Source organism: Salvelinus sp. IW2-2015, linkage group LG14 (genome assembly GCF_002910315.2).
Source record: "Salvelinus sp. IW2-2015 linkage group LG14, ASM291031v2, whole genome shotgun sequence".
NCBI lineage: Eukaryota > Metazoa > Chordata > Actinopteri > Salmoniformes > Salmonidae > Salvelinus > Salvelinus sp. IW2-2015.
Genome location: NC_036854.1, coordinates 31,992,088 through 32,006,255, shown reverse-complemented (window position 1 = coordinate 32,006,255; position 14,168 = coordinate 31,992,088). Strand labels below are relative to the sequence as shown.

General features: G+C 39.2%; 1 protein-coding gene across 1 annotated transcript; it reads right to left on the bottom strand.

The window, feature by feature from the left end:
- Positions 1 to 1,622: 1,622 nt before the first annotated feature.
- Positions 1,623 to 13,003, bottom strand: si:ch73-264p11.1 (SH2 domain-containing protein 1B). The gene is made up of 4 exons (XM_024000531.2): positions 12,532 to 13,003; positions 2,370 to 2,433; positions 2,122 to 2,290; positions 1,623 to 1,985 (listed from the first exon to the last, which is right to left on the bottom strand). The coding sequence occupies exons 1-4, from the start codon at positions 12,669 to 12,671 to the stop codon at positions 1,945 to 1,947; spliced, it is 414 nt and encodes a 137-aa protein (XP_023856299.1). The 5' UTR covers positions 12,672 to 13,003; the 3' UTR covers positions 1,623 to 1,944.
- Between the last annotated feature and the right edge of the window lie 1,165 nt (positions 13,004 to 14,168).

Genomic DNA, 14,168 nt, shown 5'->3' with positions numbered 1-14,168 from the left:
CATCTTTGCCTATGCCGTTGTGTCAACCATCATCCATATTTCATAATATCTTTATGTACATATTCTTTATCCCTTTACACTTGTGTGTATAAGGTAGTAGTTGTGGAATTGTTAGGTTAGATTACTTGTTGTTATTACTGCATTGTCGGAACTAGAAGCACAAGCATTTCGCTACACTCGCATTAACATCTGCTAACCATGTGTATGTGACTAATAAAATTTGATTTGATTTGATTTGAAGTCCCACCTAATTAATTAATAGATATTTGGTGATATGGGGTGTATTCATTACGCATATTCTGTTGCAAAATGTTTTGTATGTTGCAAAGTGTTTCTCGACACAGAAACTGTTTCTCGACACAGAAACTGTTTCTCGACACAGAAACTGTTTCTCGACACAGAAACGATTTTGCAACGATAAAAGAGGTTGGACAAATTCAGGTAGGTCTATTCCAGTTTCGTTCCATTTGCTCCGTTTGCTTCCATTTAGTTTTTAGACGGTAAATGGTTTCCATTGCAAGACGTAATGGTTACTGGTCCTCTGGTTCAGTGAAAGTGAAACACACTGTCTACAGCAGGGGACCTTGCAGAGAGGTGAGAAAACAAGTGTGACAAAAACAAGTGGATGTGTGTGAGCGTGAGTGTGTATGTCTGTGTAGCCCCAGACTGAGTCAGGTGGGGGGGGGGGGTTTATGTTACAACAACACACAGTTGGTTATATAACAGCATTTTAATTTAGTTAGGGAAAAATAGATAAAAATGGTGTTTACAAACTTTTTAAAATTTAAGCTAGGAACATTTACACATTACAGCTTAGTCTTATCCAGAGTAGGCCTAAATCTTTACAAGTAAATAAACTCTATTCGGAATACCACAGTGACAAAAAGATATTCATGTTTCTAAATTCATACGATGAATGACAACAGTCAATTATATGGGATGTTTCTATGGAGTGTGTGTGCACTGATACTATTCAGTCACAAGATGATATATACATATTATACATACACTGACTCTCACAAACCCACATACATTTAGATACACTACATACGCACACACACATAGACACAACACATACACGCATACTGACGCCACACACACACATATGCTCCTCTGTTCTTTATTTCACTCTTATTATTATCTATCCTGATGCCTAGTCACTTTACCCTGCCTTTATGCACATACAGTATCTACCTCAAAAACCTCGTACTTCTACACATTGATATGGTACTGATACTAGTACTCCCTGTTACCCCACTCTCCGAAGGTGTCTCCGGGAGAGTGGAATATGCAATACACTAATTTCTAATTCACACATGCGTATTAATACACACTTGTAGATGTGTAAGATAGGACAAATATATGCACCCACCAAAATAAAAAAAATTATGATATACGTAGCTTCATTCTTGTTTTTTTCTTCCTTTTGTGTTACTATATATTTTATAGTATATAAATATATATATATATATTTTTTTTTTTGATTCAGCATAGTTGGGAAGGGCTCGTAAGCAAGCATTTCACAGTAAAGTCTACACCCATTGTGTATGTGACAAATAAAATTAGATTTTAACTTCCACTTCAACAACCAGACAAACACTATTCTCTCTGACAATCTCAGTATCCCTGGCACACAGAACAGCACACAACACATTGCATAAGGCAGGAGCGAGACCAAAAATCAGCCCTGGCATTTCTAACACACCAGCCKATTTTTTCCCTTTTGAGGTCCCAATTATTAGCCAGATAATGATAATTTAGCTAAAAAATATATATGAATTAGACAGGCCTTAAGGGCTAAAATTTGACCAGCTCATCTGGCATTTGCTCGAAATGCTAGATGACCAGTCCGCCCCTGGCATCAGGATAAAAATGTAAAAAACCTGCCTGAAGGCACCACACCTAGATATTTACAGGCTCATAGGTCAGGGGTGTGCTGCTGAATCAAGAGGGCAGGACAACAACGTAGTCTGATGCATCCACATCTAGACAAGAGAGGGACAGAGAAAGGACACAAGTAGTGAGTGGCTATTTAAGGATGATAACAATCTGGACATCTGATAAAGGTCTGAAAAAAGTCAGTGACAGATGGAAGTGAAACTAACAGACAATGTTACTTACTTTCATAATCAGGCACCTCATCGATGACATTGGGGGCGGGAAGTTGTAGCAGTGTCTTCCTCTTGACTGAGTGGCGCAGATGCTGAGCCAATCCCTGCCCCCGACGCTTATAATGGCGGACCAGCTCCTCTAACGTCTTAAAGAATTTCTCCTCTACACCAGACGCTGTCTATACACAGACAGACAGACCATCAGAAACACACACAAACACAAGCGTGCGCGCACACACACACACACACAGGGTGTACCTGCAGGGTGTAGCTTCCAGTGTGGGTCTGGAGGATTCTGTAGGTATACACCACCTTCTTTTTACTGCAGAAACACAACACACAAATACAGCCCCAGTCAAACGTTTGAACACACCTACTCATTCAAGGGTTTTTATTTTTACTATTTTCTACATTGTAGAATAATGGTGAAGACATCAAAACTATGAAATAACACATATGGAATCATGTAGTAACCAAAAAAGTGCTAAACAAATCAAAAATATATTTTTTAGATTTGAGATTCTTCAAAGTAGCCACCCTTTGCCTTGATGACAGCTTTGCACATGCTTGGCATTCTAACAACCAGCTTAATCTGGAATGCTTTTCCAACAGTCTTGAAGGAGTTCCCACATATGCTGAGCACTTGTTGGCTGCTTTTCCTTCACTCTGCAATCCAACTCATCCCAAACCATCTCAATTGGTTCGAGATCGGGTGATTGATTGTGGAGGCCAGGTCATCTGATGCAGCACTCCATCACTCTCCTTCTTGGTCAAATAGCCTTTACACAGCCTGGAGGTGTGTTGGGTCATTGTCCTGTTGAAAAACAAATTATAGTTCCACTAAACGCAAACCAGATGGGATGGCGTATCGCTGCAGAATGTGCCTTGAATTCTAAATAAATCACAGAAAGTGTCACCAGCAAAGCGCCATCACACATTCTACTACATGCTTCATGGTGAGAACCACACATGTGGAGATCATCTGTTCACGTACTCTGCGTCTCAAAGACACGGCGGTTGGAACCAAAAATCTAAAATTTGGACTCATCAGACCAACGGACAGATTTCCACCGATATAATATCCATTGCTCGTGTTTCTTGGCTCAAGCAAGTCTCTTCTTATTATTGGTGTCCTTCAGTAGTGGGTTCTTTGCAGCAATTCGACCATGAAGGCCTGATTCACGTAGTCTCCTCTGAACAGTTGATGTTGAGATGTGTCTGTTACCTGAACTCTGTGAAGCATTTATTATGGACTGCAATTTCTGAGGCTGGTAAATCTAATGAACTTTTTCTCTGCAGCAGAAGTACCTCTGGGTCTTCCTATCCTGTGGCGGTCCTCATTAGAGCCAGTTTCATCATAGAGCTTGATGGTTTTTGCGTAATGACTGACCTTCATGTCTTAAAGTAATGATGGACTGTCATTTCTCTTTGCTTATTTTAGCTGTTCTTGCCATAATATGGACTTGGTGTAGCGATGTGCGCTGAGAGTCAGGAAGCAAGTACAGTGAGTGAATATTTAATAAAGTAACGGAACATAATACAAAACAAGAAACACTAACAGCATACAGACATTAAACAGAAACAACATCTGGGGAATGAACCAAAGGGAGTGACACAAATAGGGCAGGTAATCAAGGAGGTGATGGAGTCCAGGTGAGTGTCATTAGGCGCTGATGCACGTGACAGGTGTGCGCAATAAACAGCAGCCTGGTGACTTAGAGGCGAGAGAGGGAGCACACGTGACACATGGTCTTTTACCAAATAGAGCTATCTTCTGTATACCAACCCTGACTTGTCGTCACAACACAACTGATTGGCTCAAACGCATTAATAAGGAAAGAAATTCCACAAATTAACTTTTAACAAGGCACACCTGATAATTGAAATGCATTCCATGTGACTACCTCATGAAGCTGGCTGAGAGAATGCCAAGAGTGGGCAAAGCTGTCATCAAGGCAAAGGGTGGCTACTTTGAAGAATCTCAAATATAAAATATATTTTTATCTGTTTAACACTTTTTTGGTTAATACATGATTCCATATTTGTTATTTCATAGTTTTGATGTCTTCACTATTATTCTACAATGTAGAAAATAGTAAAAATAAAGAAAAATCCTGGAATGAGTAGGTGTGTCCAACATTTTTTATGTAATAATTTCAGATTCAAGTAACTTGTATTTCCTGAGAGGGAATTTTTGTGTGGTGACATGTTGATACATACAAGATCCATGACATTATAGCAACATAGAACACAAAAACATGTACAGTATAATAGATTAGATTAGAAGCAATCTATGCAATCACAGGATATACACTGAGTGTACAAAATATTAGGAACACCTGCTCTTTCCATGACATAGACTGACCAGGTGAAAGCTACGATCCCTTATTGATGTCACCTGTTAAATCCACTTCAATCTGTGTAGATGAAGGGGAGGAGACAGGTTATTAAAACCTCTACCGCTTCTCTCTCCCGGATCCGGGATCCTCCTCATCAAAAAAGCTGACTAGCATAGCCTAGCCTAACGCGACAGGGATATCATATAATATAATTTTCATGAAATCACAAGTCCAATAAAGCAAATGAAAGATAAACATCTTGTGAATCCAGCCATCATTTCCGATTTTTAAATATACAGCTATATGAGACACAAGATAATGTATTTCATTACTAACCAGCAATAAGCCAAAGAGCTCAACGCATAATTTTCACAATTTTTCTACCGCAGATACTATCACAAAACACCAAATAGAAGAATTAGTCACTACCAAAAACAACTTCATCCGAAGATGACTGATCTGTATAACAGTGTATAACAAAAATTATTGTTGTCCTCGAATGTCATATTTGAGGTATAAAATCATATGTTTACATTGCAGGCTACCATTCAAAAATATCAACCAAAGCAGCCAGAATAATTACAAGAGCAACCTGAATATACCTAAATACTCATTCATAAAACATTTATTAAAAATAACATGGTGTACAGCAAATGAAAGATAAACATCTTGTGAATCCAGCCAATTTCCGATTTTAAGTGTTTACAGCGAAAACACAATATAGCATTATATTAGCTCTTTCCACAAGTACCAAACACACAAATGCATTTATTAGCAGCAAAACGTAGCGATTCGCAAAAACCAGCAAAAATATCAAATTAATCACTAACCATGACCAACTTCATCAGATACAGTCCTGTGGTTACTAAACATCAGGTTATACAATACACTTATGTTTTGTTCGAAAATGTGCATATTTAGAGCTGCAAACCGTATTTATACATTGTGAATATGTAGCATCGATTCACCAAATTGTCCGGAGCTATTTTGGACACTCACCTAATCTGACCAAAGAACTCATCATAAACTTTACTAAAAAATACATGTTGGACAGCAAATGAAAGATACACTAGTTCTTAATGCAACCGCCGTGTTAGATTTTTAAAAATAACTTTACCATAACAAACAGCTTACGTTATAGCGAGACAGCGCCCGCAAAAAGGGCGAAAAATAGGACTCAACATTTTCCACAGAAATAACATCATAAATTGTTCTTACTTTTGCTGAGCTTCCATCAGAATCTTGTACAAGGAGTCCTAGGTCCAGAATAAATCGTTGTTTGGTTTTCTCCTGTCGAATTAGCACCCTTAGCTAGCCATGTGGCGTGAACATGCCCATCTTCTCCTGACACAAAGAAAGGAAAATTCCAAAATTCGCAATAAACGTTGAATAAACTGATACAACTCGGTTGAAAAAAACTACTTTATGATGTTTTTATCACATGTATCAAATAAAATAAGAGCCGGAGATATCCACCGTGTATACCGAACGCTTTTCAGAAGCCAATGTCGATGTACTTCGCGCGCCAGAGAAGACAAAGAAATTTCCAGACCTGCCACTCCAAGAGCTCTTGTTCGACCTCAGATCAAGCTAGACACCCCATTCCACCTTCCACTGCCTGTTGACATCTAGTGGAAGGCGTTTGCAGTGCATGCATATCCATAAATATTAGGCAATTGAATAGGCAGGCCCTGGAACAGAGCATTGTTTTCAGATTTTTCACTTCCTGTCTGGAAGTTTGCTGCCAAATGAGTTCTGTTTTACTCACAGATATAATTCAAACAGTTTTAGAAACTTGAGAGTGTTTTCTATCCAATAGTAATAATAATATGCATATTGTACGATCTAGAATAGAGTACGAGGCCGTTTAAATMGGGCACGATTTTTTCCCAAAGTGAAAACAGCGCCTCCTATTCACAAGAAGTTTTAAAGAAGGATTTTTAAGCCTTGAGACATTTGAGACATGGATTGTGTATGTGTGCCATTCAGAGGGTAAATTGGCAAAACAAAATATTCAAGTTCGACACCTTGTAGAATCCATCCCCTGACGAATTGAGGCTTTTCTGAGGGCAAAAGGGGGAGCAACTCAATATTAGGAAAGTGTTCCTAATGTTTTGTGCACTCAGTGTATACATATTATATACAAATAAAAACTTCAATGTTTGATAGATAGTAGCACAAAACTCTGTAGAAGCTTCTCTCTTAGACTTGTATGCCAGAGATCTACCGGTATAAACTACAGTCGTGGCCAAAAGTTTTGAGAATGACACAAATATTAATTTTCACAAAGTCTGCTGCCTCAGTTTGTATGATGGCAATTTGCATATACTCCAGAATGTTATGACGAGTGATCAGATGAATTGCAATTAATTGCAAAGTCCCTCTTTGCCATGCAAATGAACTGAATCCCCCCCAAAATATTTCCACTGCATTTCAGCCCTGCCACAAAAGGACCAGCTGACATCATGTCAGTGATTCTCTCGTTAACACAGGTGTGAGTGTTGACGAGGACAAGGCTGGATATCACTCTGTCATGCTGATTGAGTTCGAATAACAGACTGGAAGCTTCAAAAGGAGGGTGGTGCTTGGAATCATTGTTCTTCCTCTGTCAACTATGGTTACCTGGAAGGAAACATGTGCCGTCATCATTGCTTTACACAAAAAGGGCTTCACAGGCAAGGAAATTGCTGCCAGTAAGATTGCACCTAAATCAACCATTTATCGGATCATCAAGAACTTCAAGGAGAGCGGTTCAATTGTTGTGAAGAAGGCTTCAGGGCGCCCAAGAAAGTCCAGCCAGCACCAGGACCGTCTCCTAAAGTTGATTCAGCTGCGGGATCGGGGCACCACCAGTACAGAGCTTGCTCAGGAATGGCAACAGGCAGGTGTGAGTGCATCTGCACGCACAGTGAGGAGAAGACTTTTGGAGGATGACCTGGTGTCAAGAAGGGCAGCAAAGAAGCCACTTCTCTCCAGGAAAAACATCAGGGACAGACTGATATTCTGCAAAAGGTACAGGGATTGGACTGCTGAGGACTGGGGTAAAGTTATTTTCTCTGATGAATCCCCTTTTCGATTGTTTGGAGCATCCGGAAAAAAGCTTGTCCGGAGAAGACAAGGTGAGCGCTACCATCAGTCCTGTGTCATGCCAACAGTAAAGCATCCTGAGACTATTCATGTGAGGGGTTGCTTCTCAGCAAAGGGAGTGGGCTCACTCACAATTTTGCCTAAGAACACAGCCATGAATAAAGAATGGTACCAACACATCCTCCGAGAGCAACTTCTCCCAACCATCCAGGAACAGTTTGGTGACGAACATTGCCTTTTCCAGCATGATGGAGCACCTTGCCATAAGACAAAAGTGATAACTCAGTGGCTCGGGGAACAAAACATCGATATTTTGGGTCCATGGCCAGGAAACTCCCCAGACCTTAATCCCATTGAGAACTTGTGGTCAATCCTCAAGAGGCGGGTGGACAAACAAAAACCCCAAAATTCTGACGAACTCCAAGCATTGATTATGCAAGAATGGGCTGCCATCAGTCAGGATGTGGCCCAGAAGTTAATTGACAGCATGCCAGGGCGGATTGCAGAGGTCTTAAAAAAGAAGGGTCAACTCTGCAAATATTGACTCTTTGCATCAACTTCATGTAATTGTCAATAAAAGCCTTTGACACTTATGAAATGCTTGTAATTATACTTCAGTATTCCATAGTAACATCTGACACTGAAGCAGCAAACTTTGTGGAAATAAAAATTTGTGTCATTCTCAAAACTTTTGGCCACGACTGTACATGGCCAAAAGCATGTGGAAATCCCTTCAAATTTCAGCCAAAATCAAGCACACAGCCATACAATCTCCAGAGACAAACATTGGCAGTAGATATATAGCAATAAAATCTGTACCATAGAATAAGAATAYGTTAGAGGAAAAACAAAAAGAAAGGAACTTATTCAAGAAATAATATATTATAACAATAAAGCGAAGAGGACTGGCCACCCCTCATAGCCTGGTTCCTCTCTAGGTTTCTTCCTAGGTTTTGGCCTTTCTAGGGAGTTTTTCCTAGCCACCGTGCTTCTACACCTGCATTGCTTGCTGTTAGGGGTTTTAGGCTGGGTTTCTGTACAGCACTTTGAGATATCAGCTGATGTACGAAGGGCTATATAAATACATTTGATTTGATTTGAAAGCGAACTGGATGGAATATGGGGGAAAATGCACCAAATAATGTTTTATTCTTCAACATAGAAATACTCACAAAAATAATTGACTGAAACTTGTTACAAATGTCACCCATGTCACCCACCAAATTATATTTTGAAAGAAGCAAAGTAAGCAAAGTACTTTAAGCATATGTTTTCCTTTCATCTCCACTAACAAGTTAATTGTAAAGATTTTTTTTAATAATGTAAAATGAACAGCTGTACAGAAAGAATAATGTGAATGCCAAATTACAGAGGAGGAATTTCTTGATGCAATTAAAGCCTTTAAGTCTGGGAAAAGTCTAAGGCTAGATGGCATACCAGTTGAGGGATACCAAACATTTTTTGATGTACTCAGAGGACCATTATTAGCATGTTTTAACCACTCCTATACAAATGGTAGATTATTAGATTCTCAACAAGGTCTGATTTCATTATTACTGAAACAGGACCCAAGTGGTAAATATAAAGATCCAGTCCATTAAAAAAATTGGAGGCCCCTTACACTTCAGTGTTGTGATGCAAAAAATTCGAGAAAAATTCATAGCGCATAGAATTAAAAAGGTATTGTCGTATATTATTCATCCTAATCAGACAGGTTTTTTACATGGACAATAAATTGGAGATAATATAAGACAAGTACTGGAAACAATAGAACACTATGAAAAATCAGTGAAACATTGCCTGGTATTCATAGCTGACTTTAAAAAGGCTTTTGATAAAGTACTACTGGAATTTATATTTAAATTCCTGGAATATTTCAATTTTGGAAAATCTCATATACAATGGGTTAAAGTTATATATATAGTAACCCTAGGTGTAAAATAGTAAATAATGTATATTTCTCAGAAAGTATTAAACTGTCAAGAGGAGTAAAACAAGGTTGTCCACTATCGGCATATCTATTTATTATGGCATCAAAATGTTATCTATTAAAATCAGATCCAATAATACTATCAAGGGCCTAGAAATCCAGTGCTTAACAACAAAGGTGTCATTGTACGCTGATGATTCATGTTTTCTTTTAAATCCACAATTTGGATCCCACCACAGCCTCATAGAGGATCTATATACATTTTCTAACCTTTCTGGATTACAATCAAATTATGATAAATGTACCATATTACGTATTGGATCACAAGAAAATATCTAACTTTTACATTACCGTATAGTTTACCAATAAAATGGTCTGATGGTGAAGTGCACATACTCAGTGTTCATATCCCGAAATAAAAAAAATGCTCTCACTACAATACATTTTTATAGTAAATTAGCAAAATAAATACGATCTTGCTACTGTGGAAAGGAAAATACCTGCCTATTAGTGGAAAAATCACCCTGATAACTCTTTAGTCATATCCCAGTTTACCTATTTGCTTATGGCCTTGCCTACACCTAGCGAACAGTTTTTTGAATTATATGAGCAAAAAATATTCAATTTTATTTGGAATGGCAAGGCAGACAAAATTAAACGGGACTATTGGTATAATATGTCACACATGCAGCTAACAAAAATATATGTAAATATATGCTCTATTGTAAATATATGTATCTATGTCTATGTAAATATATGCTCTATTCAAAATTACAACCAACTAATTGCAGCATTACTCCAAAAATGGAAGAGGCAAGTGGAAGGGGGAGAAAGTAAGGAACTTGTCTGTCTGCCCTGCATTAAAGACCAAAATTGGCTAAAGAAAATTGTGATAAATAAAAAGTATACCAGTTTCATTTAAGGACCAAAACATTTACAGCTGTGCCATATAGATTGCAAAATAGTTGGGAAGAGATTTTCAATGTACCGATTCCATGGCACATGGTTTATGAACTGATACAGAAAACAACTCTGGATTCAAAACTTTGAGTTTTTCCATTTAAATTATTATACAAAATTATTGCAACCAATAGAATGTTATATATATGGGGGATACAACCATGCCAGTTCTGCAGATTTAGCTGCGAAGAGACAGAATCATTAGATCATTTTCAGTTTTTGGTCGCAGTTTCAGGAATGGCTGAAGAATTGCAACATTTACCTGGAGCTAACTCTGCAAATAGCACTGCTGGGTGATTTAAAAAGTCATAGTCAATCAATCAATACTATAATAGTACTCTTAGCAAAAATGTTTATCTTTAATTTAAAATATGTAGAATCTGTAAGATTAGAAAGGTTCAGATCTTTTGTGAAGCATCATAGCACAGTTGAACATTTATGGCAAATAGAAACTGGATGGTGTTCAGAGATAGATGGGAGGGGTTGAGTGGAGCTGAAGGATGGGACTAAAAACAAACAAAATATAACTATTGTAATATATACTGTATCCGTAAAATGTATATAGTATGTATAAGCTGGAAGTAGAAGCCTAAGTGTTGTTGTCCACTAGTTTACTCCAATTAGGGGAGGGGTGGCAGGGTCAGYGGAAAATAATATAGAACTTTATTTTTCTTAATTTTTTTTTTTTTAAATATATTTACAGAAAGAAAATATATGGGGGATTGGAAATGATGGAGACCATTACGTTGATGGAAGCCACAATCTATATGCAATAAAAAAATATATAATAATAATAAAAAATAGAATGACTTTCAACATGGCACCGTTATAGGATGCCACCTTTCCAACAAGTCAGTTCATCAAATTTCTGCCCTGCTTGAGCTGCCTGGTCAACTGTAAGTGCTGTTATTATGAAGTGGAAACGTGTAGGAGTAACAACGTCTCAGTCACGACGTGGTAGGCCACACAAGCTCACAGAATGGGACCGCCCAGAGTGCTGAAGCGCGTAGCTCGTAAAAATCGTCTGTCCTCAGTTGCAACACTCAATACAGAGTTACAAACTGCCTCTGGAAGCAATGTCAGCACAATAACTGTTCATCGGGAGTTTCATGAAATGGGTTTCCATGGCCAATCAGCCGCACACAAGCCTAAGATCCCCATGAGCAATGCGAAGCGTTGGCTGGAGTGGTGTAAAGCTCACCGCCATTGGGATCTGGAGCAGTGGAAACGCATTCTCTGGAGTGATGAATCATGCTTCACCATCTGGCAGTCCGGTGGATGAATCTTGGTTTGGCAGATGCCAGGAGAACACTACCTGCCCGAATGCATAGTGCCAACTATAAAGTTTGATGGAGGAAGAATAATGGTCTGGGGCTGTTTTTCATGGTTCGGGCTAGGCCCCTTAGTTCCAGTAATCTTAATGCTACAGCATACAATGACATTCTAGACAATTCTGTGCTTCCAACTCTGTGGCAACAGTTTGGGGAAGGTTCTTTCCTGTTTCAGCATGACAATGCACCCATGCACAAAGTGAGGTCCATACAGAAACGGTTTGTTGAGATCGATGTGGAAGAACTTGACTGACCTGCACAGATCCCTGACCTCAACTCCATCGAACACCATTGGGATGAATTGGAATGCTGACTGCGAGACAGGCCTAAACGCCCAACATTAGTGCCCAACCTCAATAATGCTCTTCTGTATGAATGGAAGCAAGTCCCTGCAGCAAAGTTTCGACATCAAGTGGAAAGCCTTCCAAGAAGAGTGGACGCTGTTATAGCAGCAAAGTGGGGAACAACTCCATATTAATGCCCATGTTTGACGAGCAAGTGTCCACATACAATTAACCATGGAGGGTAGGGGGCTGTACTGATCTTGGAGTGTGTGATGTGTAAGGTTATTTGTTACCCTTCTTCCTCACTCATTTTTTTATAGATGTCACAGGGGTTCCTGGCTTTCTCCAATGAGTACTGACTAGTGTTCCCTAGAGCACCAAACCACCCTACAATATTAAAACTAGGATGGATTCTATAAAGCATTTATGGATTGTTGTACATTAAACGTCCTACATTTCTGTAAAAAGAACAAGGAGTGTAATACTCACTAGACACACAGACACATGGCTCCTTGGATGGTTTCGCTGTCTCTGAGGAGGTAGGCTCCATCCTTCCCCTTCTTCCCCAGCAGACCCTCACAGTCCAGTTTACTGATCGCCCCGTGGTACATCAATAGAGGCGATGCCATTGTATCTATCCCAACAGCGGGGCAACGGGGTCAACACCCTTCCTCTCTACCTCTCTTCCTGTATCAGACCACTCAGAGGCCTGGTCCTCCCACTCTCCTCAGTCAGTCCTCACCTCTTATTTTGATACTCTCCCCTGCTTCTTCACTCTTCTCTTTCTCACCTGTCCTCTCCTCTCCCTGTGTTCTCTGTCTCCTCACCCCAGAGAGAAGCTAGCAGTGGTAGCGTTGGTAAAGTTACTCTCTGATAATCAATCAACCAATCTCTCCATAATCTGCAGTGAGATCAGAGACAGACACAGACAGAGAACGCTCTTCAAAGGTTCAATATCTCACAGACCCTCTTTCAAAAGTGCCTCTGTGGCCACAAGATCACAGGAAGTGTGTGAAAGAGAGAGAGAGAGAGAGAGAGAGAGAGAGAGAGAGAGAGAGAGAGAGAGAGAGAGAGAGAGAGAGAGACAGACAAGAAAAGGGCAACCAGTGAAGAACAAACACCATTGTGAATACAACCATATTTATGTTTATTTATTTTCCCTTTTGTACTTTAACTATTTGCACATAATATGACATTTGAAATGTCTTTATTGTTTTGGAAATGTTGTGACTGTAATGTTTACTGTTAATTTTTATTGTTTATTCCACTTTTGTTTATTATCTACTTCACTTGTTTTGGCAATGTTAACATATGTTTTAAATGCCAATAAAGCCCCTTGAATTGAATTCAAAATTGAATTGAGAAAGAGAGAGAGAGCATGCGCTTGGTGGGTTCTAAACGAATTAGCTATTGAGAGGAAGACAGTTTCCCCCTTGTGGGGGAAGGCATGTATGAAGGCATGTAAGTGTAGGCCAGTTTACCAGTTCTGACGAGAAGTAGCCTAGCTACCCTGGGCTGACCTTTCTGAGCTCCGTGCTCCCGCTTCCATTCCCTGCTCAAGTTCAAGCCTTCGGACAAGATTTTATTTGTGAAGTGGACATGAGCACTGAGCAGTCAAAGCAGGAAAACGAGGTCGGGGGATGGTAAGAAAGATTGTCAGTAGATGGAGTACACCTACAACTGGTCTGGAAGTTACTTTTCGTAGCTGGTTAGGAGAACATAACCTAACCCTCTTCCTAACCTTAACTTAATTCTTGTAACCTGTTATGTTAATTATCCTAACCTACCACCAGGTTAGATAATCAGTGTTGCTGCTAGTCACTCTCAAAATAACTCAGTTGCTGGACAGTAGCTCATACTTAGTTTTCCAATGTTTACAGACTGATTAACCTACTTCTATTCAACCAGAGTCAGAATGCCCTGTAACCAGTGTTGGGGGTAACACGTTACTTTTATGAGTAACAGAGTAAAGTAACAAGTAATATTATTACAGTTACTTTTGTGTGTGTGTGTGTGTTGAATACAACAGGTGTAGACCTTACAGGGAAATACTTACTTACAAGCCCTTAACCAACAATGCAGTTTTAAGAAAAATACCAACAAAAAAATAAGAAATAAAAGTAACA

What these genes read in the sequence shown, in the direction of transcription:
- si:ch73-264p11.1 (XM_024000531.2), bottom strand. Translation starts at nt 12,671, where the DNA reads ATGGCATCGCCTCTATTGATGTACCACGGGGCGATCAGTAAACTGGAC. An exon ending in GCCATGTGTCTGTGTGTCTA is followed by an intron (nt 2,434 to 12,531) that starts GTGAGTATTACA and finishes GTGTTTCTGCAG; the next exon opens with TAAAAAGAAGGTGGTGTATA. An exon ending in CTGGAAGCTACACCCTGCAG is followed by an intron (nt 2,291 to 2,369) that starts GTACACCCTGTG and finishes GTCTGTGTATAG; the next exon opens with ACAGCGTCTGGTGTAGAGGA.